The 25,252-nt window shown below is 43.0% G+C and overlaps 1 protein-coding gene across 1 annotated transcript in view; it reads right to left on the minus strand.

Moving 5' to 3' along the window:
- Positions 1-532: 532 nt before the first annotated feature.
- PLPP4 (phospholipid phosphatase 4) overlaps positions 533-25,252 on the minus strand; it is a 361,311-nt gene continuing 336,591 nt past the window's right edge. The window contains exons 6-7 of the mRNA XM_073596234.1: positions 22,114-22,284; positions 533-17,907 (exon numbers count right to left, since the gene is read on the minus strand). Of these exons, the coding sequence (XP_073452335.1) occupies positions 17,708-17,907; positions 22,114-22,284 (371 nt within the window). The 3' untranslated portion in view covers positions 533-17,707. The remainder of the gene's footprint in view (positions 17,908-22,113; positions 22,285-25,252) is intronic.

Raw genomic sequence — 25,252 nt, forward strand, 5'->3', positions numbered from 1 at the left:
ATCTCCAGGATTTCTCTAGAGCCTCTTCCATCCTCTGGAACTCGCTACCTCAATCTGTCCGGCTATCCCCTACTCTTGCTACCTTCAGGCAATCCCTGAAAACTCATCTCTTCAGGGAAACCTATCATGTCTCCAACTAATCTTTTACCACTTCCATCAGCTCATTCCCCACAGTTACAACCTTTTGTACCACCTGCACCACCCTATTAGATTGTAAGCTCTTCTGAGCAGGGCCCTCCTAATCCTCTTGTATTTTATTGTATTATAACTGTATTGTCTCCCTTTTATATTGTAAAGTGCTGCGTAAACTATTGGCGCTATATAAATCCTGTATAATAATAATGATATTGTGCATCTATATGCTTATGGTAAATGTTATATGCTGGTTGCAGTATTTATTTTGCTTCCAATTATTTTGTGGTCACAGAGGCCTTGTCCTGGGTGGTAGCACAAAAAAAAAATCACGCAAGGAATATGAAGTAAATGCATTTTATTGCAAAGAATATAAAAGACATATTAAAAATCACAACCGTTTCACAAAATACCAGATCAGTCAACCTGGGTTAAACAACAAAGGCAAAACAAATACCTAGATAAATATGTGCACAGGTTAATCTTCCTGTAGCACATACATGCAAAAAAACACATAAGATGTCTATAACATGCCACATAACATTTCAGTCTCGCACGTACATTCATTAACAAGGACAGGCAACACAAAGTAAGAGCTAAATGTAATTTGTCCTCCGCCGGAGCTCCTGGCCCATAGAGACAGCTATCTGATCTGCCAAGCAGGATGCTCAATAATTAAACAAAAAACAGTAACAGTCTTTCTCTGTTCAAAGAATTACTAGAAGACGGGCTGGGAAGTTGCCCCATGGGACATAAATACTTTCTTAACTCTGATTACGTTCATGTATTTTAGGAGATGTCCAGAATGGATTTTCGTTGCAATACTTTTAGATTATTTGAACATGTTTTAACTAGCAATGCAAACCATATTTTCACCTATGTAACAGTTTACATATTTTTTTTTCTATATCCGTGACAGATTTTAAGACGGCTCTTTTTCTTTTGTGATACCTATGGAAAAAGTGATATAATTTAACACCGTAACCCCTTCCTAACCATCTCAAGCTATACCACTTTGATGTTCCAGAGTTACAGTACACCTGTCATTTCCCTCCTATCTATTTAGTAGTTTTTGCTTCCCACTATAATAATCAGTCCACTGCCTGCCTCTGGTTAAAAGAATAGAATAAACTAATTTTTAGAACAGAAATAAAGTAATAAAATGCTACTTTTTACAGTCATATTTAAGAGAATCAAAATGCGGCAACTCAAGGATAATATATTTTGGATTCATTCACACTGGCAGTGTTAAACCTGCAGTTACACATATTTAGGGGACATTTCTAAAGCTAAATTCATCTAATGATTTTCCTAATTGTACCATTTACTCTGTGCCCTTATTTGCGTTTAGGTGCATTCAGTTTAGCTGCATTTGGAGAAAAAAAGATATCTAGTCCAGAATCCGATTAGAAACTGCAAATAAACAAATGTAAATACGGTTAAACCCCAAATCAAATATTTACTATATTGTGGCTTACCAATTCTTAAATGGGGTGGCTGCATTTGTTTTCTTTTTTTAGGCTTTTTTCCCCTTTTATTTTCACGTGGTGAGCCATTTAGTAATACACTTCCTGTCTTAGGTTTCATTCAGATGGGCACTTGCACCCATTCTGTGTGTAAGTCTGCCTCTGTTCCAAGCTGTGTGCAGGCAGGCTATAGAGGTGGATGCGGATGCAGTGGCTGCAGGGACACAAAATCTGATAGCCATTCTGAAGCAGTGTAAGCACCCATATTAATTAAACCTTAGGGTGTCTCCACTCAGGGCGGAGGAGCAAAGGAGACACCTTTGGTCAGCAGCATTGTCTATCTGTCTGAGGACAGGGTAGTGTAAGATGCCCCAGCAGAATTAAAGCCAAACTCCTGTTAACACTTTTTAAGCAGTTACAGTTTTTTCCTTTTGGGATTTCGATTTTACGTAAATGAATGAAAGCTGACCACTGTAAGCACTCCTGTCAGTGTTAAATGGTTTGTCTCAACCCTCTATTTGACATTTTTGATGGACAGCTTGGTTTGTTAAAGAAAGTTGAAATATAACAGACTTACTAGGTGAAAAAAGATGTGAAAAAGCATAAAAAAAGAGAATGAATGCAGCACAACTAGGATTTGGTAAGCTGCAACATAATACATTTTTGTTTGTGTGCGTTTAATACCACTATAATGTTTAATGAGTACGAAATATAAAATGATAGTAGTATCTGTAGCGTCTACCCCAATGGCCACAAGTGGAACTAGTATTGCTAAACAGGCGGAGAGCAAAACACAAAGTGCAAACTCCAATGACCTAAGGCCCCTTTCACACGGGCGGACTGTACTGTGTGTCCGTTTTTCATCCATCTGTTTTCAGATGAAAAAAGCACATACATGTATCCCTATGGAATAGTGAATGTCATGGGATGAACATCCACTGACATCCGATGAAATAAGTCTCCTCTATGCTCCGTTTCTGATGAGGGAGGAAAGCCCTACTTTTCCATCCATCTGCGGATTGGATGAAAACGGACTCTACGGTCCGTCTTCATCTGATCCCCCATAGAGAAGAGAGGCGCTCTGACAGGTCGGTCCCTACACAGTGTGCAGAGACAGACCTATCATCTGCCTGCTCAGCTGGGATTCATGGAGCGATCCCCCACTGAGAAAAGCGGAGCCCGTACACGGACACGTCCATGTGAAAGGGGCCTTAAACCCCCAATCAAAATTCATTTTACTGAAGCATACCTCTTAGTATACATTTTAGCTTATATGGCACCATAACAGTTTGCACGTTTTTTTTTTTTTTTACACTGTATTTATGAATAAGCCCATTTATCTTTTAAACACCTAAGCCGTGTAAACACGACCGGACTGGTCCGACGGAACAAATCCGTCGGATAATCCCACCGTGTGTGGGCTTCATCGGACCTTCAGCTGACTTTTTCTGTCAAAAATCAGACGGACTTTAGATTTAGAACATGTTTCAAATCTTTCCGATGGACCCGAGTCCGGTCGAAAAATCCGTTCGTCTGTATGCTAGTCTGACGGACAAAAAAGGACGCAAGGGCAGCTATTGGTTACTGGTTATGAACTTCCTTATTCTAGTCCCTTCCTACGTCATCATGTTCAAACCAACGGACTTTCGACCGGACTTTAGTCCATTTGTGTGTGTGCAAGTCCGGTCATTTGAAAGACCGTCGTAACTCCGTTGAAAGTCCGTTGGAAAGACCATCGGACCTGAAAGGTCTGCTCGTGTGTACGTGGCATTAGATTTCAGAGATTCCATCTTTGAGACTCATTGGCTGACTTTAACCCTTATTTATTTAAAAGAATAGATTAACAAATTGTATTGCCTCATTGAATCGGGTCAAACCATTGTTCTCTAATGGTTATTTTTCATTGCAGATTTGAATCTGATTGGTTGCAATAGGACACCGACTGTAAAAGAGTTTTTTTACCCAGAGGTTTCGAAGTTGGATAATTTTTTTATTTGATGATTGCTGATGATGAACCTGAATTCCCATGAATTTAAGAGAATCTGACCAAATTCCTGTACTGTGAATAATTGATTGGTGTCTTTATCCAATATTATTTTTTAGTACCCAAAAAATGCTGAGGAATTTGTATGACAGTTGAAGAACAATGGTGGACTATCCAACCACCGTAGTTTGACAAGTTCTGTAGTCACACAAGACCTGGAGATACTGCAGGCTGAGACGTTAGAAAAATGAAGCAATATAAAAATTAACTAGCTATACAGAGGGTGCCCTTGAGATGCCCATTTGTGTTCTTTGGCTATTCATTAGTTTCCAATTGTAGTGAAGAGGTTAAGTAAAGTAGTTAAAATGGTAGACTGCGTGTGACTCAAGAGAGCACTGGAAACTAATGTCAGCTCATCTCAGAATGCATTGTATATGTAGCTTGCATCCAGACTCCAAGATTAAAAAGCAACTTCTAAATGTTTCATTCCTTGCAAGAGCCTCTTATGGACCATATGGCAGATGTAATGGCTTCTATCTATTCTCTCTCTCAATACAATTCAGAGAATCCCCCGGAGGAAGCTTAACCATCTCACCGCTGACTATAGTGAGAGTATTAAAAGAAGTGATGTAAGGATTACATATGCATTCTAAAGGGGTGACAAAAAACAATATACAAGACAGACTGCTAGGGACAGCAGTCAAAGAAGTCCACAAGAGGGGAATAAAAAAAAGCCTGAAAATTACAGATAATAAGGCCTGGTTCACACCGATGCAGGTTGCAGTTTGCATATTCCAGGTGCATTTTGCATTTTTCAATATACATTTGCACACACCTATGCATTTTTTTTTGTGCTTTTTGCATTTTGCAGTTTTGCACTACAGATCGTGTTCCATAGGAAACAATGTTATATGGACTAAAAATGCATGTGTGAATCCAACCTTAGGGAGATTCATCTTTACTTCCTGGTCAAAAGACACAGCAGGAAGTGAAGTAATCTCTCCAAAGTTAGAGATTGCTTTAACCAAAACAGGTCTTTACCCAATAGAAGATTTCCCCTCATGTCCTGTTCTTGTGATATTTTACATATCCCATCACTTTCTTTACTGAAGACACTGGTCACCAAGGCCGATACGGAGGGTGTATCTCTCCAGTGAGGACACAGACATAACAAAAAAAAACCTTGCAGAGGTTCTAGCCCTTCCAAATCCCATATGAAATAAAATAACAGATTTTTGCATCACATTGACTTTAAGCTAAATTACTATGCATGGATTGGTGAAGCAGTCAAGAAGTTGGTGTAGCGTACATATTACAAGCACCTATGTTTCCTCTAATTTAATTGCTTGTAAGACCTTGTGGCATATACCTGCAATGTGCATCTTCATTTCCCTATAGAAGGGGCAGCACAGTGGTGGGGTGGGTAGCACTCTCACCTAGCAGCAATAGGGTCACTGGTTCAAATCCTAAACACAGCACTACCTGCCTGGAGTTTGCATGCTCTCCCTGTCCCTGCGTGGGTTTCCTCCACTACACTCCAAAGACATGCTGGTAGGTTAAAAAGCACCCTGAGGCAATTCAGTTCGCATAGGTAGCGCTATACAAGTCACTCATTCAAAATTCAAATTCAAATCTATGGCTCATATATTACCATTTAAGCCACATCCATGTCTGAAAACTACAACGGATTACAGGAATTGAACATTGGCATTAGTGTAACTGACAAACCACACCACTAACAGGCTAGTAGACTCTTTGAACAGTCACACTCATTGTCAATTCAACTTTTATTACTGACAAAAGAACTAGGTATAGTGTTTATTAATGGTTATCCTTCAGATTATTTATGATCTTCTATCAGGTACAATAGAACTAATAGTAGGTTTTAATTTAATTTTAAAGTGTTACTAAACCCAGGACCCTGCTTTCACTATATTGGGTCTCCTACAGTACACAGAACATGAAAATGCAATTATTTTAGTAAATATAAACTGCTAAATAGCTTTTCCCTTCAGCAGTATATGGAAGTCTTGTGCTTTAAACACAAGATGTATGTGTGAAACGCATCTACGTGACCTCATGTTGGTGTCTTTGGTGTTATCACTGTGAACAATAAAAGGCAATCGGGATCTCTGGATGTGCAGCCATTTCTTTCTTCTCTTGGCATTGTAGTGCAGACTAAGGCATTCCAGAAACTATGTTTAGTTTTTTTAAATTCATGATGTCACTTTCAAGTAATCAGCAGTGAAAAAATGAAAGGCTGTGGGACGTTTTATCTTCAACATCTTTGCATTATATTGAATAGTCAAAGCTCTTGACATCATTCTGTGCCTAGACTCAGCAGGGGATTGCTTAATGCACCCAAAGTAAATTTTGTAATATACTGACACGGAGAGAACTGAGGGAAATATGTTATTTTGTCTAATTAAGTAATACATGCTCAACTTTTCTTTTTGTTTGTGACTGTTCCGTTAACTGGATGTACCGAGTTTAAACTAGTAAAATCCCAGAGTTTTAAAATTAGATCATTTAAGAATTAGATTTGACTAATCCAATCTGCCAGCACTTTTAGGCTGAATGCTTTTTTTCTAGGATTTTTAATAAAAATAGGCTAGTGTCTTGAAGGGCAAACGCTTTCAGTGTGCCGCCCCACTTCCCCCATGACCATGCTTTTCTCTGCAGAACCTTCAGTACCAGCTATGTGCTTCAAGAAGGGGATCTAAATAACTGGCGCCATTTACAAAACCTCATTCTGGTGCTGAAGGGCAACAGGCTCTTTCCCAGCCCAAATGATGGAGTGGACAGACTTGCTGAAACAAAAGAAAATCTTTCCCTCAGTTTCTGTAAGTGTACTAATAAAATAAAAAAGGTTACCACTGAAAAATTCTTTGAATTTCGTCAAGTGATGTCCCTCTGACTTGGTAAGCAGCAGTAAAGAATTATCATTACAAACAATATGCAGATAGCATGCCTAGGAGAATTAAACCCCTGAACCACACTGCCGCATAATGAATATGTTGACCAATTACCCCCCAACTGGAACACGAGGATGAGGAATCCCATTGCCGAGTAGCTGCCATGATTCTCCTCCACACTGATGAAAAAGGAGACCCCAGTGGCAATTAGCATTCTTGAACCACCCACCTAGACCAGTATCAGCCTGAATAGTGACCTGCATGCTTATAGCCTTCAGCCATAGAAATACCCAGATTCGTCTTTAACACAGGGCAAAAGGGGCAGCTGTCCTGGGCTCAGTCATTGTTGTGGGTCCCAAAGCTGAGCTGTCCCTTGAGCCCACAATGCCTGCAAATAGTTAATACGTGGAATCGGCTATCACTCAGGAGAGGAGGTCAGAAATGAATGTTGGGGGGGCTGGTGATTGGTTGGGTGTTATGTCTGGAGCCTGTGTGGTGATTGGCCAGTTCAGTAAGGTAAACCTTTTCTAGGGGAGAGCTTCTGTGTAACGATTAGGGTAGTATGGGGAAGGGGGTTCTGTGTAATTATGGGGGTAGTAAAGGGGAGGGGGGTCTTGTGTAATGATGGAGGAGGGGGTCCTGTATAATGATGAGGGTAGTATAAGGGAGGTGGACCTGTGTAATGTGAGAGTGAAATTGAATAGGGGGGGCAAGAAAATGTTTTCCAGGGCCCAATCAATGTTAAATATGGCCCTGGAAATACTGTACTGTATACCTGGCTTGGTGGGCTGGTATCATGTCAGGGGTAGAGGGGTAAAACAACATTGCTTGTGTTTTCTAAACTGTATTTTTAAAAAGCCAATGAATCCAGTGGTACTCACAGATATCCACTAACCAAAAATTAGCCTGATCTAAACCAAATCTTTTCCTTGTCTCAACCCAAAATACCAACTGGTTTCATTGTGTTTTGTACTTCTATAGGTTTTAGCTTGAATAGATTTTTATGTTTCCTTATTCTTGTCCTACACCTGAAGTTAGATTTATTTTTGTTGTTTTTAAATCACGGCAGTTTCATTATAGCTGCAGAAAAAATGATTTTTTTCCCTACTGCTTATTAAATCCAATGCTTAGAAATAAAAGCAAAGTATTTATACCTGTAGGTGTGCACTGCTGGGCAGAACTTATGTTTAGTTCCTCTAGGCACCTCATTTTTTTTACCTTCCAGAACCCAGGCTGTTTCTAAGTGCTGACGTGAGACAAGCCTGCAGCGCAGCTTGTGAGAAAGAAAATGTGCCTTTCAATTAATAATTTTGAAATCAATATTGAAGTTTCTTCACCCCATCAGTAGCAGAGGGTTACTAAAGCTTTCTGTCTTGTCTGTGACTTTTGTAGAGTCATCTGGCATTGACACGGTTCAGCAGGTTTAAGAGATGAAAAAATCATCTAGCAAAAGAGATTTTCTAGTCAGAAGGCTGAGGGACACAGTTAGTAAATATTATCGGGTAGGTGTAGCCTGAAAGCTTTTTCTTTATTAAGTTTCCCTTAAACTTTTATAAAAGGAGCAATTTAGCACTAATAGCACAACGGATTTTGATGCAGGATTGATAAGAACAAACACATGGATTCCCGGGAGAGTTGATACCTTAAGTTAGGCATCACTCTGCACCATAAACTAGCATTGCCCATTTTGCTACAGCACCAAAAGTTATTGTATTGACATTTTTTATAGTAGGAAAATGCAAACCTGAACATTGCTTGCAATAATTTGTTAATTTAGGGGTTAGCATGTACGTGATAAACACTTTTGAGTATTTTAACACTCGTTATAGAATCTTCCAAGATGTCAAATTTTCTTTACCATTTTTCCATACAAAGGAAACAAACCTTTTATTTATTGCTAATGTAATACTGTATTTGCTCGGTGGCCTGAAGCTGCATGGCGTAAGGAGTGCAGAGTGAGAGCTCCGGCTGCACACTATCCTAAAACCTGATCCTGAGGGACCTACTCATCCCTCAAACCTGTACAAATTACCAGCATTGCCCAGAAAAGCTGCTGTGCCAATGTCGCCGCCAAAGAAAGCTCAGGGGGCGATCGCCAAACTTGGCAAATATCGTAATGACAGCCAGGACACAGTGGGGCAAGATGGCGCCGCATCCAGCTTGGGGGAGGAGGTCCGGCCTTCTGGAGATACCGCTCGTATCCTCAATGCTGTCTCCCTCTGCTAAATGACCATCACATCCAGGATTGAGGAGGTTAAGGTCGATATCTCCCTCATTCGCCAGGACATGCACAAACTGCGTGAGAGGGTAACCAAGGCAGATCGCAGAGTCGGGCAGGTGGAGGACGACATCCCTCCATTACAAATCACCACCGAACAGCTCCAACACCAGCTGAATGTCATCCTGAGTAAACAGGACGAAATGGAAAATAGACTCCGCCACTGCAACCTCAGATTTGTTGGTCTGCCAGAGAGATTGGAAGGGAACCGACCCCCTTTGTTCTTGGAGAACCTGCTGATTACCAACTTTGGCAGAGAGGCCTTCTCTTCCACATTCGTGGTGGAGCGCGCGCACCGACTGGCTTCCAGGCCTCCACCATCCGGAGCCCCCCCCGCGCACTTTCATTGCGAAGATGCTCAATTACCGGGACTGAAATGCCCTCCTGCGCCTTACCCGTGAGAAGGGCAACATCCCATTCGGCAATTCGCACATCGCGGTGTTTCCAGATTTCTCCGCCAAGGTCCAGAAAAAAAGGGAGCAGTTTTCAGAAGCCAAGCGCCAGCTCCGCAACCACCATCTGGTCTATGCTATGCTATTCCCGGCACGCCTTCGTGTTATCCGTGATGGCAGAGCTAATTTCTTTGAGGACCCCTCTGCAGTTATCCCATGGCTGGAAGGCTGGGATGCGACTGCCCCTGCACCATCATAACATACAGTGCGTAAGTGCCCTCGGATGTCCCTCACTGGATTGAGACCCGGGAACTCTAATCCTCGATGCCCTCACCATAAACAGTAAGTAAACTCTGGCTGGTTTCCCCCTTCTCTCCCCTAACCGCGTTCGCGGCAACCCTGGAGGCGCCCACACTCTGCCCCTAATCCTCTCCCTTGGCCTGCAACAAAGGTGCTGCAAAGTTGTTTTCCTTGTTTTATTCAAAACTTACTGTCCCTCATAACAGAGCACAGTTCCAGCCACTCTCGAACATTGTATCTGCACCCCCCCCACACCTAGATGCTAGACTATCTAGCACCGCTATGCACTTCTGTTTACTTTTGTTCGCCCCCTTTGATGGCTGAGAGTGCACCTGGACATCCATCCCCAATACAGTCTGTTGTTCTCTTTTTTCTCCCTGCTCAGAGACAGTGGTGCGTCTTACTGTCCTCTCAAGATATTTCCCTGGCCAGCCTCAGTCCCCACGGCCATGGAGGGCTGCTACAAGTTTGTTCTGTCACGCTGGTCCAGAGTTGGCAAGGTTTTCACGTTTTTTTTTTTTCTTTTCTTCTTCCATATGTACGGTGTCTGATATGTGTTATATTGCAATGTATATGACAAAATGTACCACGGATGCTACCCGTCTGCCAGGTTGTCTGTGTGGCCCCCTGCAGGCATGCCACTTATGCCTTATTGTTTTCTCTGACATGCATGCAGGGTCCCACTGCGATACGGAAAATGGAGTTGCTGCTTCAACGTTTATATACATGTATGTTAATTGCACCATATGTGGATTTTGATGTTGCCACTCCCTGCTGAATCGACTGAGTGGCCAAACAATACAGTTACTAAGATGGCAACCCTTAAACTAGTCACATGGAATGTGAGAGGATTGAGAGCTAAGCCCCAAAGGCTTGCTGTTCTTTCCTACCTGAAACAAATGAGAGCAGACATATCTGTTATAGTAGAGATCCATATTACGGGCCAAATGCAGATGGCATTGAAAAAACCCTGGGTGGGCTGGGTTTACCAGGCCCCTTACACAAACAATTCCAGAGGAATTGCCATCCTCATTGCTAAGACGGTTCAGTTTTGGCTCCATGGCCTGCGGTCAGATCTGCAGGGCGGGTTCCTACTTTTACATGCTTCTGTGGGAGGCCTCGAGGTCCTCCTCCTGGCCTTCTACATCCCTACACCCTTCCAGTTTGCAGTTCTCAAGGAGGGAGTGACTTTCATGACTCAACACCCCACAGTGCCAGCCATATTGCTGGGGGATTTCAATATGGTAATCGACCCCTATCTTGACAGACTTCACCCGCCCATCACGCCACCTACTCAGCCTACACCGACCAGATTTGGCAGATTCCTTCTGGAATTTGCCATGACTGACTCATGGAGGCTCAAACACCCTACAACACTTGCCTACTCCTGCTACACCCCATCTCAGGCCGCTATATCCCGCATAGATATGATTATGCTATCCTCCCCTCTGGCCGTGGACCTCCTTACAGTGGGATTTGGGGCTGGGGCATTCGCCCTACTGGGCTACTCTCGGTCTGCCCTCCGCCCCTCCACCTCGCGTTTGGAGGTTGAACCCATTCTGGCTTACGGTTCTCCCTGATTTAGAGATCATTCAGCGTGAGTGGGTGCACTATTTCCACTCAAATACGGGCTCTGCCTCAATTGGGATGCTGTGGGAGGCTTTCAAACTACATGCTCGTATGATCCTCTCTACATGCATAAACAAACATAAGACCTCCTCCAAACTCATCCTACAACAAGCCGAGGAAAAACTATGCTCCCTATGCAGACCCAACAGCTTCAAAGTCCGCTCGACTATGCCTACACTCCAGACTCACAGACCGTTGACATTTTGAAAAGGCCAAAAAGGGCATTTTTTTCAGCAAGCAAAAAACCTATGAGTATGGTGAGCGGGCAGGTAAGCTCCTGGCGTACATGGTTCACATGGATCACAGTCCCCCTGTGGTGGTCCAGCTTCTTACTGAGGTTGGGACCATCCTCATAGATCCAGCACAGATAGCCCAGGAGTTCAGACGCTTCTATTCCGACCTGTATGCCTCAAGAGCTAATCATTCCCCTAGTGAATTACACTCACTCCAGCAGAACATAGATTTCCCCTCCCTCACGGATTCCCAAGTGGAGCTCCTGGAAGCACCCATAACAGAGGAGTGTATCACAGAAGCAATAGCATGCCTACCACCATCCAAGGCCCTTGGCTCTGACGGCCTTCCATCAGAATTTTACTCCCAGTTTCAAGAGGTTCTTCTTCCCAAGTTACAGGCACTGTATTCCCATATTCACGACTCCGGTACGCTCCTGCGTACCTTGGGCGAGGCCCTGATAGTTCTTATCCCAAAGCCAGGAAAGGACCCTCTCTATCCCGAATCCTACCGCCCTATTTCCCTCCTACAATTAGATGTTAAAATATTAGCCAAAAATTCTTGCCCTTAGACTCAATAAAGTAATACTCAGTCTCTTCCATGCCGACCAGACAGGAATCATGCCCAACAAAAACCCAGCATTTAACCTTAAAAGATTGTTCATGAATCTCCAAGCTACACACGACTATGTTGGATCGAGGGTGGTGGTTAGTCTTGATGCCGCCAAGGCATTTGATTCAGTGGAGTGGGGTTACTTGTGGGAATGCCTTCGCAGATTTGGTTTTGGTCCTAGATTTGTTAAGTGTTAACTCCTCTATCAAGCTCCCAGCCCCCAGATCCAAGTAAATGGAAAGATATCTACTCCCTTCTCTCTGTCCCGAGGAACCCGTCAAGGTTGCCCTATCTCCCCTATGCTATATGCTGGCAGTGGAACCATTGGCCATTGCCATTAAGGCGCACCCAGCTATACGGGGTCTCCGCATGGGACAAGTAACTGAAGTGCTTAGTCTTTATGCGAATGACATGCTCCTTTATTTGGAAGATGCAGGTCCTTCGCTGTCTGCGGCCCTGCACCTAATTCAACACTTTGGCGCTTTCTCGGGACTGCAGATTAATTGGTCCAAATCTCAATTCCTCCCTATAGATATTACTGCCCCTACTGCCGCGCAGGAGGCCCTCCCCCTCGTGCGGACTGACCAATTCAAATATTTGGGCATACAATGTTCTCGCTTTCTTGCAGATTACACACGGTTAAATCTGGAGCCACTATATGATCTTCTTAAACGCAAAACCCAGGTTTGGTCCTGACCCTCTCTTGGAGTCATGGGCCGTATCAATTTAGTAAAAATGATTCTCCTCCCTAAACTACTCTACCTTTTCTAGCATGCCCCGCTATACATTCCAGCCCATATGTTCAGAAATATGGAATCCATCCTTAATACGTTTGTCTGGGGCTCCTCCAAACATAAGCTGTCATGGCAGACCCTGAAGCGCCCAGTCACCCTGGGGGGCTCCGCTCTCCCTGATCTAGCCCTTTATTATAAAGCCTCCCAATTGTCCCACATATATTACCTTAATGGACATGACAAACTCTGTTACTCTACACTAGTGTGCTTGGCAGCTACCGATGTAGTGGCCCACCCTTTCCATATACTTTTCTGTAAACATCGGAGCCTCTCTTGCTTAGGTGACAGGAGACATATGTTATCACATCACAGCAAAATTTGGCAGCTAGCACAAACCATTACTGGGGCCCCCCCTTTGCATGCTCACGCGCCACTTTGGGATAATCCCCCCCTTTCGGAACTAATGACCATCCCTGACCACAAAATATGGATCGCCAGGGGAATCATATACTTGTCTCAGCTTATTGATGACGGTGCACTTAAGCCATTCCAAGCCCTTAAAGAGGAATTTGATCTCCCTAACTGCATGCTCTTTTGATACATACAGGTTAGACATGCCCTTCAATCGCAATTTCATGCTTCCATCCCCAGGTTGGAGTCAACGAACTTGGCGGGGGTGGTCCTTGGTGAGGATCCTAAGAAATTAATTTCTGCTTTGTACAACTACCTTCTTCTACCCAGGGCCACCACTCACACGTACCAGCTGAAAACTAGGTGGGAGGCTGATCTGGGAGAAATAGAGGATGAGCAGTGGGGGGAAATACTAGAAGTCTCTAAAAAAGTTTTGCCTAAATTGTCTGACCGCCTCACCCACCTCTATATCCTTCATATGTCTTATATCACTCCCTCCCATCTGTCCAGATACAAACCGGACACTGACTCCACATGCCCAAGGTGTGGCGACACTAACAGTACCTTCTACCACCTCATCTGGTCCTGTCCACTCATCCAGCAATATTGGGCACAGGTTATTAAATTTCTTCATGATCGCATGGGCTCTCCCCTAACACTGTGCCCACGTCAGTGTCTTCTTGGTCTCCTACCTGTGTCTGAGAATGAAAAGTACCTGACTATATTCCTGCAGGAAACCCTATTCACTGCTAGAATGCAAATTGCTCAACTATGGCTTAGATCTGCCTCCCCTACAATTCAGCAGTGGAAGAGGGCCATGAATCTCACCCTTCCCTACAAGAGGGTCCTGTACTCCCAGGATGCCCTGGTAAATTTAATAAAATTTGGGACAGATGGGTGGATGACTCCTCTGCTTGCATTGATTAATGCCAATTTTTTCAAAACCTGGTGACAAGGCCATCTGGTGGACATTCTCGTTTCCCAAACTGGCATGAACCACATAAACTCTGAGTACGAGTGTATGCATTTTCATTGGTACCTACCCCAGCTAATAGTGCGATTTGTCAGACAACTGTATGTATTCTGTTGTACCATTGTGGTGCCTGTTGCACCTTATACCTTATATCTTGTATGTAATATCCTGTATGGACTTTTATACTCAATAAACTTTATTTTGATTAAAAAAAAAAAAGTACTGTATTTGTTCATTCAAGGAGGAAGAATGTGGCAGAACTTAGCTGGGAAACCATTTGAAGAACACTGGGTAGATCCCTTATGCTCATTTTTCTTGGTTTTATTTTTTATAGCCACCCTTTGTTAAGTTAAAGTGTCACACTGCTGCCTAGAGGAGGTTGAAACACCGTCAAAAAGAAAAAACCATTGAAGTCAGCCTCTGTATAACCCCTCTTTTACCCATAATGCCTAATTTTTTTTTAAATAGGATAGCTATACATAGGACCAATATCATAGAGGGAAGGGGCCTGTGTCCCTCAATGGACTCCCAGAAAAAGATGTTATGATATGTACAAAAATCTCATTGTCTTATTATCCGCTGAGGGAAGCAAGGATTCTGGAATTCTAAAACAACTGGGACATTCAAAAGCAGTCCAACTTAAGGGTGGGCAATGGCCACTAAAGGATATAGGGTTCATCCCACGCCAGAGTATCTAAAGAAATCAATACCCTGATCAAGGCTAAATGAATAAAAGGGCCATGCAATACAGGGCAACTGCCTTGAGCAAGGGGGGACACCAAGGATCAAGCTGGTGTCCCAGACCAGAACAAAGAATTACTGCTAAGTGAAAACTAATGCCTGAAGAAACCATGGGCCCCATCCAGTGAAACAAGAGGACCAACTAAAAATCCATTAAAAAAGGTGGAAAACAATATATGCGACCAGGAAGAAAACTAGACCAACAGCAAAATGTGGTCAACAAAAAAAAAACATTTTACTGGACCAAAAAGCTAGGAAAAAAAAACTTAAGTGGTAGTAGAAAAGGCAATTACTTCCAAAATGGAGACCAGCCGGTTACCGGAGAATGCTCAAGTCTAGCATAACTAACCATTAACTTCAAGGGGTGGGAGGACTATGATAATGAAATAGGTTGCTTGATCAGACAACCAGTAATGGGACAGCCACGGGTGTGACACTCATCATAACATAACATGGTGATGGCTGGATGATAATGACACCCTCACAAGGGACAAGCAGGAATGAGAGTGTACTGAAGTCTAGGTTAGTGTACAAGAACAGAAAGATTAGAAGAGTTTCTTCCAACTGAACACCCAAAAATGCTCCTAGGTTGTGATATAGCACACTGTAACTCTGCCTTACCAGTTACCAATAACGTAATACTAAGAATCAATCAGGCTAGCCATGAAGGGGGTAAAATCCCTCACTGTGGAGTGAGGGGCAGAAATCTTAATGCTACTACAATGAAGTTTCACTTCTCTGATAACAGCAAAAGAGACAAAACTTAAGGAGACCTCCAAAGAAAACTGCAGCTCGGCTGCAGAAGGGGAACCTATCTCCTGTTGATCAAGTATAACTAAGGCCTCCACACTTATACTATCCCCACTAGGAAAAAATTGCAATAAAGCCCCGGAAAGTCTGGTCTACTGACCATCCAAGGGAACACAGGACCTTCCAGCAATAGATACTCCCCTCCAAGCAGGAAAAGAGGGTCACTCAGGTACAGAATACTCACCCATCAATGTAGAGATCATCTTGCGTTGAAAATATTTAAGTCCTTACCTTGGCTCTACGAAAGATACTGCAGTCAGAAAAGACACACTCAGCATTGTTCAACTTAGAAAGCAGGTCATCTGACTTGTTACAGAGAGAGTTTTCAGATCTTATTCAGTGACGTTCAGGTCAAAACAGCAACCCGTAGAAGAATAGTTATCTCAGAATAAGGATGTTGTTGAGTAGTATCATACAGCACAAGGGGTGTAACCACACCTATGGAAAAAGTTCTTCCCCTGTCAGGATGAGTGTGAGTTTGGTACCATTCCCAAGGATAGGCTACTACTAATACATACTGATGCCTGATGCACACACCCCCTGGGGAGTGTTTACATTTTTGAGTCACAGGTCCTCTCTCTTGGCCACTTCTACGTAGCACAGGCCAGTAGACTTTTAAGGGGTTCCACCTCCTGGCTGGTAGACAGGGCCAATTAAAGTCTATAAAGCTGTACTGCTCAGGAAAAGCCAAAGGAGAGAGAACATGTGTTAGTTTAGGTCAGAAACACTTTGTCTGAAAGTGCCCTTATTCTTAAAGTCAAATCTATTTTTTAAGCAACTCTTTGATTGCATTAATTGCTTCCAACCTTTCCCCTGGCTCTTTACCAATTATATCTTTATAGAAAGTACCCTTTCTTGCTTGTTAATTTTAGAAATGCAGTGTGTTAGGCAGCTAAAAGGGAAGATCATATGCTTATTCCTAAGTAAATACTTTTTCTAAGACCACACAATTCATCTTAGCACCAATATAAAGAAAATAATGGTGGTCAGTATGTGCTAAGGAACATTTTCCAGATCTTAGGAGGGTACCACAGACAACATGTGACCAGAGAGCTCTTTGGATATGCACAGTGGAACAAAGCTTCACATGCATCATATCAGTGTTCTGATCAAATTCAAAATAAAAAAATATTTCATGCATGGACGGTTGCAACAATACACTGAAACATATTTATCCTTTTGGTCAATACAAAACACTATTGTTTAAGTGTCAAACAGTGAGATTTCAAAGAGTCTGTGTTACACAGCAATTAAACAAGGAACATCAGGAGTGCACAAGGAAATGAGAAAACTATCTGCACTCATCAGTGATACAAGATGAGTGTAGCACGGTAGAATTCACAGATGTAATGTGAGGCAGGAGAAGTGCTCTAATGATGAGTTAGATTCCTGCACTGTGTTGGGACAGAACCTTCTATCAAAGTAGACAAAATGACAAATTATATCAGAGGCAGTGTGGACACGAACAGCAATCTGTATTAATCTTAAAGGATAAGAGGTTTTATCATGGTTGTCAAGTGTGGAGTTCGAGAGGGTCCATGCAAAAAATCTGTGTGGTCAATCGCTCATTAGTGCTCTTCTGAAGAACCTCCCCCCCCCCCAAATCTGGAACCTTTGTCTGTTCAAAGGACATCCCGGTGGAAAGAATTTGCAGGTTGACAGAAGTCCGGGATGAAACACAGGGAAACTTACTAAAACAAGGCTGGGTCAAATTAAAAAAAAAATATATTAATTCATTGTTCATATAATAAACTTGCATTTGTGTGGGTATGGGGAGGCAGAGATTGATACTGAGATTGGTCCACGACGCTGTTCTACACAGGTAGTCTGTCCACCATGGAGTGTGAATGCTTTTTAGAAAAACAGAAGTGAACACAGCCAAGAATACAGACACACAGCACCATCATAGAACGATAAAGATTTCAATGTCTGTTGATGATGTAGTTCCTGCCTCCTGGACTTCACGCTGGGATTGTTGACATTGCATACATTGCAGAGTTGCTGGTCACATATAAGATGTGTGCTGCTGTACACACAGTGCAGGAAACCTCTTCAAAGAGGCTACGTGAGGCTACAAGTCAGATCACACTTCTTGGTGGTCATACAGGCCCCTCTGTCATGGACTCATGCATTAAGCTGTCTGTATTCTCAGTGGCTGCTGGCTCCTCCTTCTTTGGGGCACTGACCTGATGGAGACATACAGAAGGACGATGGCAGGAAGAGTGCGTCAATGGTGGATAATGCTGTCGATAGCAGACATAGGCCAACACCAGACCAATCACACCACCCACAAAGGCATCTGGAAAATATAGAAAATGATTAGTCAAATATAAAAAGGTTCCATGTAAACATATCAAAAAGACAGCCTACCTGCTAGTAGCTGGAATGTCCATACTACCACTCATTTTATGACCTGACTAGTTGCTGGCTACATTCCTATAGTTGCCATTATCCTCATCTTCGTATGTGCCCTGATTCTTAGCCTGCAAACAAGCAAGTCAGTTTTTTTACCTGGTCTAGCCTTTCCAACCTTTCTGAGTCCCCACAGACTGACAAGCCCAGATTTGTAGAAGGGCTAGACAGGCCCTGACCTGCTTGCTTTTATTTTCATTATTATATCATCCTAAGGAAATCTGTAAGCATGACAAAGCAATATTATATTTACAAATTACATATACACATACTAAGGTGGAAGTTAAAGAAAAACTATAGGCATTTTTTTTAATTATTTAGAATAGAGTAAGAGAGGATTTTGGTCCCTCTCTGATTTTTTATTTTTTTTTGCCATCTGTGTCCCACTGGGTAGATTTGCCTTCACTCCCTGTACCATAGCTAAAACAGGAGAGAGAAGAAATCCCTGCAAATTAACAGAATTTATTGGGGCATCCCATGTCATCAGAATTAGTGTCCCCATTGGAAGATTTCCCCTATATTACTTTTCTGGGGACAACCCAAAATTTGGGATTCTCTTTTATGTTCATTTTCAATGATAATGGTAAACAGGACAAATAGAGAGGTGAATCTCCTTTTTTTTCCATTTTAAATACTGTTTATTGAAAAATAAATAGCAGTACAAAGGTATCAAATTGGCAGAGACCAAACGAGATAACACAACAATGTCAATAACATTAGAATCAAGATGTGCATGTACCTGCCACAGAGTCATCTTCAAAATAAAGGCACAAACACTTATAGACTCAAGGGCATCATTAAATACTCTATCTCCTATATAGTGGCAACCGGAGGTCAGGATAGGGAAGCTAAAGCTCGCAGGTACCAGGGCTCCTCAAGGGTAGGCCACGCACCCCAAATGGGAACCTGCTGTGCGCAGACCAACCGAGCGGAGCGCTGGGGGATCAAAAAGACCTTCCCTGGTCCCGTCCTGAGCTCACGGACCACCCGTCGTTAGAAAAAAAAAAAAACAGAATTCTGTCGTAATAATTAACAATGATATGAGCCCAACAATAATGTAAAAGATAGTATCACTTATACAGGGGGCTATCCCCAAAAATTAGAGATGGTACATGCTAAACCATTATGTTGTGGATTTTTCCATTCTTAGACTGTGCAGCCTTAACATGTAATTAATGGAAGTATAAAGAGTGAAGGAGAGTTCTGCAAGGTACATTACTCTCAACCTTTGCGTCTCATATTAAGTGGGATTTTAGAAAGAAGCCAGTAGGATGAAAGGGGGAGAAGAAGGAGGAACAGAGGGGTAAAGTGGGGGAAGAGAGGAAGCGGAAGGAGAAGATTAGGAGCAAGAAGCCTCGCGGAAGAAGAGGTGGGCCCGGAGCTGACCAGAGCCTGGGGGATACCTAGACCTTATGCAGATTCAGGTAAGAGGTGGTATGCCCAAGAAACGAGCCCAGGGTTGAGGTGAATCTCCTTAACAGGGGCACAGACAGCAATAAAAACTTACAGGTGTTCTAATCCATCTCCACTCTATCCAAAACTATAAAAAAAAAATTTTGCCTTTAGTTATACTTTAAGTCACCATTATAAAGCCATGTTTCAATAGAGAAACCAGTGGATGACTTAAAATCCTCCAATTACAATTGCCTGTTTTAAAATCTCCATATAAAATTATAATGGAGTTCAAATCAGGGCTTTGACTAGGGAAGTCCATATCCCTTCATTGGTGGATATGCTAGTGTCTTCAGATCACTATCATGTTGAAAAATGAATTTCTTGCTTCAACTTTTGGACAGATGGCCTCACGTTCTCATCAAGCACACATTTCATATAATGCAAAATGTAGAGATCACTCAATGACTGCCCGTTCATGTTTTTATATATATGTTATGATACATAGTCTTACCTATGTGTTTTATCTTAGATAGTCAGACCTGTTTCTTCCAACAACCCCCGAGTGTGTCCTGATGAAGCAAAACAACGAATCGTGTTGACGCACAGGGCTCACTGTTGTCCATACGGTGCACACATTCTCTCTCAATGTACTTATGTTTAGTGTGTGATATATGTTTTTAATTCTCTACTCCTTGTTTTTGCTCTGTTTGCATAATGAATTGTTATTAATAAATATATTTTTACCTATTTTGCTTCCAAAGTGCCTCTATAGTCCGACCTAGGGCTGTCATCAGGGCCGGACTGGCCTACCGGGACATTTCCCGGTAGGCTGCCTGCCCTGGGGGTTCTTCGAGCTGTGGCTGCAGTGCTCCCCTCTCTCCTCCCCCTCTTATTTACATGTCACGCACAGCGGTCTCCCCTATGTGTCACGGGGCTGAGTCTGAAATGTACTTCGGCTGCACTGTGACAAAGGTCCCGCCTCCTCCTAGACCAGCTCATGTGATAGACAGAACACTGCATCTATTTCCTGGTGAGGCTGTATGGACGGGCACAATGAGGCTTATTGATGGGCACAGTGAGGCTTATTGATGGGCACAATGAGGCTTATTGATGGGCAGTGAGGCTTATTGATGGGCACAGTGAGGCTTATTGATGGGCACAGTAAGCCATATTGATGGGCAGTGAGGCTTATTGATGGGCAGTGAGGCTTATTGATGGGCACAGTGAGGCTTATTGATGGGCAGTGAGGCTGCATGGATAGGCACAGTGAGGCTGCAGGGACGGGCACAGTGAGGAAGCATTGATGGGCACAGTGAGGCTGCATTGAAGGGCACAGTGAAGCTTATTGATGAGCACAGTGAGGCTGCATGTACAGGCACAGTAAAGCTGCATGGATGGGGACAGTGAGGCTGCATGGATGGGAACAGTAAAGCTGCATGGATGGGTTCAGTAAGGCTGCATGGACGGGCACAATGAGACTGCATGGACAGGCACAGTAAAGCTGCATTGACGGGCACAGTGAGGCTGCATGGACGGGCACAGTAAAGCTGCATTGACGGGCACAGTGAGGCTGCATGGACAGGCATAGTGAGGCTGCATGGATAAGCACAGTCAGGTAGGCTGCATTGATGGGCACAGTGAGGCTGCATGGACAGGCACAGTGAGGCTGCAATGAAGGGCACAGTGAGGCTTATTGATGGGCACAGTGAGGCTGCATTTGAAGGGCACAGTGAGGCTGCATTTGATGGGCACTAATGAGGCTGCATTGATCTCTTGTACCATGCCCGCAGCCTCTGACCATCTCATGTCTGCAACCTCTGACCATCTCTTGTCTGCAGTCTCTGAGGGAGTCTGGAGGGGTTTCAAGAGTGGGAATGCCGCCAGGATGGGGGTCATGGGAGAATTCAGATGTGTGTGGACTGTGGAGAGGAGACTATAGTGTAAAACCAGAGCCACTAACCTAGAGCCAACTGGCTGAGCCCTGCACGGTGCACCTGAACGGAGGTCAGTGACAGTGCCACCAGGCCAGTCTGAGGGGAGGGGTCGCTGATGTAAGGAGGGGAGTGAATACAATAATGTAAGGGGGCACTGATATAAAGGTTCCTCCTCATATCAGTAACCCACCCACCCTTACCTTTGTGTACCTGTGTAATCTTTCTGCGGAAGGTGGTCTCTGGTCACCAGAGCCCCCCTACATTCCCAGAGTCCCTGGTGTCCCCCTTGATGATTGCTCCACTTCTCCACTTTTAACTGGAATTTGCTGCTATATATATATATATATATATATATATATATATATATATATATATATATATATATATATATATATATATATATAAAGCCCTATGTGCTTTCATATCTGTCTTATCTATATATAATACACTCTTCAAATGTGCTTTAAAATGCATGTTTTTCCCTTTTATGAATAAGAAAATGACATAATGATGCTGGGCTGGTATAATAATGCTATGGGGCTGGTGTGAAATTTTTTTCAGGGCTGGTTTTATTTCCCAGTCCAGCCCTGGCTGTCATTTGCCCTGTTTCTTCCTTTTTTTTGAGTTACAATCCCCCAATACGGATGAGGTCATAGGAGTGTTCTCTTTCTTATATTCACAATGGATATTTTAATCCTTAGGTCAAGAAGAATATAGACTGCAAGCTTTAGCCCCTTTAGTGATCCTTATGCAAGACTTCTTACCTTGCCAGTGGTGTTTGTAGTCACACATCCGTGAGAGGGCAATCATCATAGCACAATATAAAGGCAAAATGGCAGCACAGAGACGCCAGCTCTTTCCTTGCCCCACGTCTGTAAAACAATGCAGCTTTCCTGCCAGGTAGAAGGAGGTGAATCCCAGACCCGAAAAAGCAACTGCCAAAAGAGATACACAATAAAATGAACTGGAAAACAGTTTCTAAAATGTAAATCCCACAAAACTAACAGTGCTTAAGGGGCATTCAGTAAAATACATTTTTGAAACTGCCCATCTAGGTTTGAAATATTCCCGACCTTCTGAATTTCACATTTACCAACAAGTACAACGTTGATTTTATTTGGCTATTATGGGTTATTGTTTTTAGGAATTAGCACTCTTTTTTGTAGAGGGCTCCTAGAAGTATACTGTATATTCAGTCTGGACTGGGTGGCAAGATTGTGGTTGATATATATATGTGTTGTCACCTAGACGTCTCACCTACACATTTTTGTTTTCTTGGAATCTTAAAAGTCCTGTTCTGGGTCTTACAGACTGGAGGCTTGGGTAGGAAAAGCCTCCATTCCAAAGTCCAAATATTATCTGGTAACCAGACCTCACTATTTATCTCAGCTGTGCAGAGGCCCTTATACTGTATATGTGAGCTGACTGAGGCTTGGGATTCTCTCTCTTGCTCTTTCTGCCATGGGAGCCTGCTGCTGGGTGAAAAGGTTGACTGCAGAAAGAACACTAAAAAGATAAATGTCCTGCCTATTTGATTTGGGGAACCCGTTGACAGTAGACAAGTAGATGTCTTCCTTGTTTGCTGTACAAACCCTTTTTGCATTGAAACTGTATTTATCTGCTGCCTTCCTAAATAAAATTACAGGACAAAACCCACTTGGACTGTTCCAGTCTCTATCATCGCATCATGGGCGATGATAGAGACTGGCGACGCAGGTCGCGGTGGGACGGTGACATGGTGGCCATCTTTGTGGTTAGAAGCACTGTACACTTCACACTGCTGTATACCTTCTTACTAAATGTGAGTGGTTTTTATCTTTTCAATAAATTATCCTTGTTTATGGAGATTGCGCAATGAGCGTTTTCTTTTTATTCCCTACGTACCACGATCTTGAGGTGCATATGCATACTGGAGTATACTTGGTTTAATATCCAGCTACCAAAAGGAGATCTAAAGCCTTCCATTTAGTTCAGTGGGAATATGTTGGTGCTACTCCATTAGAAGATCGTTGGTTTATTCTATGAAGACTGCCTTTTTTCTACACATGTGTATAACCCATACACTGACGGTAAGGGTCAGTTTGTTTGGGTGTTGGTGACGGTGTTTTCATCTCTCTTCTGTGTCTCCTTTCAATATGGATCTCGCTGATTAGAGTACAGTCCCTGACAAAAGTCTTGTCGCTTGTGTACAAATTGACCTGAAGTGCCGCTGAAATATATTTCTAATCAAGATTTTGTTACAAGAAATGGGTCATTTTAACCCCAACAGCTTTTGTAATAATGTTTCAGTGCAAAACGAAACTGACAAAAAGTATTCTAATATTCACAGCTTGGTAAAGCCCATTGAGTCAATTTTTGCCAAGACATAAGTGTTGTCACCTTGTTATATGAGCTTCACCTGTGACTAATAATGGATCAATTAGGTCTCAGGTGTGTATAAAAAGAACACCAGTACACTAGACCTTCTCAACTGCAACTAGACCTCTGCAAACATGCCTAAGATTCACCCGGAGACTAAAGTGTTGATTATCAAGAGGCTGAAGACCAGATCCACTGCTGATGTGGCAGACACCTTCAATGTGTCTCAGCGTCAAGTTCAGAGGATAAAAAAAAGATTTGAAGAGACTGGAGACGTTTTGGACAAGGCCAGGTCAGGCCGACCCCGCAAGACAACTGCTCGAGAGGACCGTTTGTTGGCTCGAAAATCCAAGGCCAGCCCATTTTCCACTGCAGCAGAGCTCCACGAGACCTGGTCACCTGAAGTCCCTGTGTCAACCAGAACAGTTTGTCAGATTCTGTCTCGAAATGGCCTCCATGGTCGAATCAGTGGCCATAAGCCAGCACTAAACAAAAGACAATTGAAAAACCCGTGTGGCATTTGCCAAGGGCCACAGCCTGCTAAAAGGATGGACTCTGGAAAAGTGGGCAGAAGGTGGATTTTTCAGATGAATCTTCTGTTGAATTACACCACAGTCACCGCAAATATTGCAGGAGACCTACTGGAACCTGCATGGAGCCGAGATTTACCCAGAAAACAGTGAAGTTTGGTGGAGGCAAAATCATGGTCTGGGGTTACATCCAGTATGGGGGTGTGCGAGGGATCTGCATGGTGGAAGGCAACATCAATAGTCTAAAATACCAAGAAATCTTAGCTACCTCTTATATTCCCAACCATAAAAAAGGCCAAATTTTGCAGCAGGATAGTGCTCCATTGTATACTTCCATCTCCACATCAAAGTTCCTTAAGGCAAAGAAGATCAAGATGCTCCAGGATTGGCCAGCCCAGTCACCAGACATGAACATCATTGAGCATATGTGGTGTAGGATGAAAGATGAAGCATGGAAGACGAAACCAAAGAATATACTGATGAACTCTGGGAGGCATGCAAGACTGTTTTCTTTGCTATTCCTGATGACTTCATCAATAAATTGTATGAATCCTTGCCAAACCGCATGGATGCTGTCCTTCAAGCTCATGGAAGTCATACAAGATATTAAATTTGGATCTCACAGCACCACTACTTAATTTGCTGACATATTTTGGGATTTTCAGTAAAGTTGTTCAATTTCTGTATAGACAAAACTTTTGTCTTGCCAAAATTTGACCTGTCTGGGACTGTATTATTTCTTCCTGACGGAGAGGACTTTTGTTTGATCACATTTATTTTGGTTCTTATTGGGACATTTTTTACATTAATATTTTTTAGCGCTGCACCATTCCTATTGATAAGCTGGTCATAGACAGTGGAGAGAGAAGTTTAATGAGACAGATCGGCCTCTTACAGTGGATCAAGGTGGTTTAAGAGGCAAAGAGGAAGCTAGTCATAGAGGGGGGGGGGGGGGGGGGTAAAAGCTATATTTTAAGAATATCATCTATGTAGCATAAAGAACACTTGCTAAGCA

The sequence above is a fragment of the Aquarana catesbeiana genome, linkage group LG08 (assembly GCF_042186555.1).
Source record: "Aquarana catesbeiana isolate 2022-GZ linkage group LG08, ASM4218655v1, whole genome shotgun sequence".
NCBI classification, from domain to species: domain Eukaryota; kingdom Metazoa; phylum Chordata; class Amphibia; order Anura; family Ranidae; genus Aquarana; species Aquarana catesbeiana.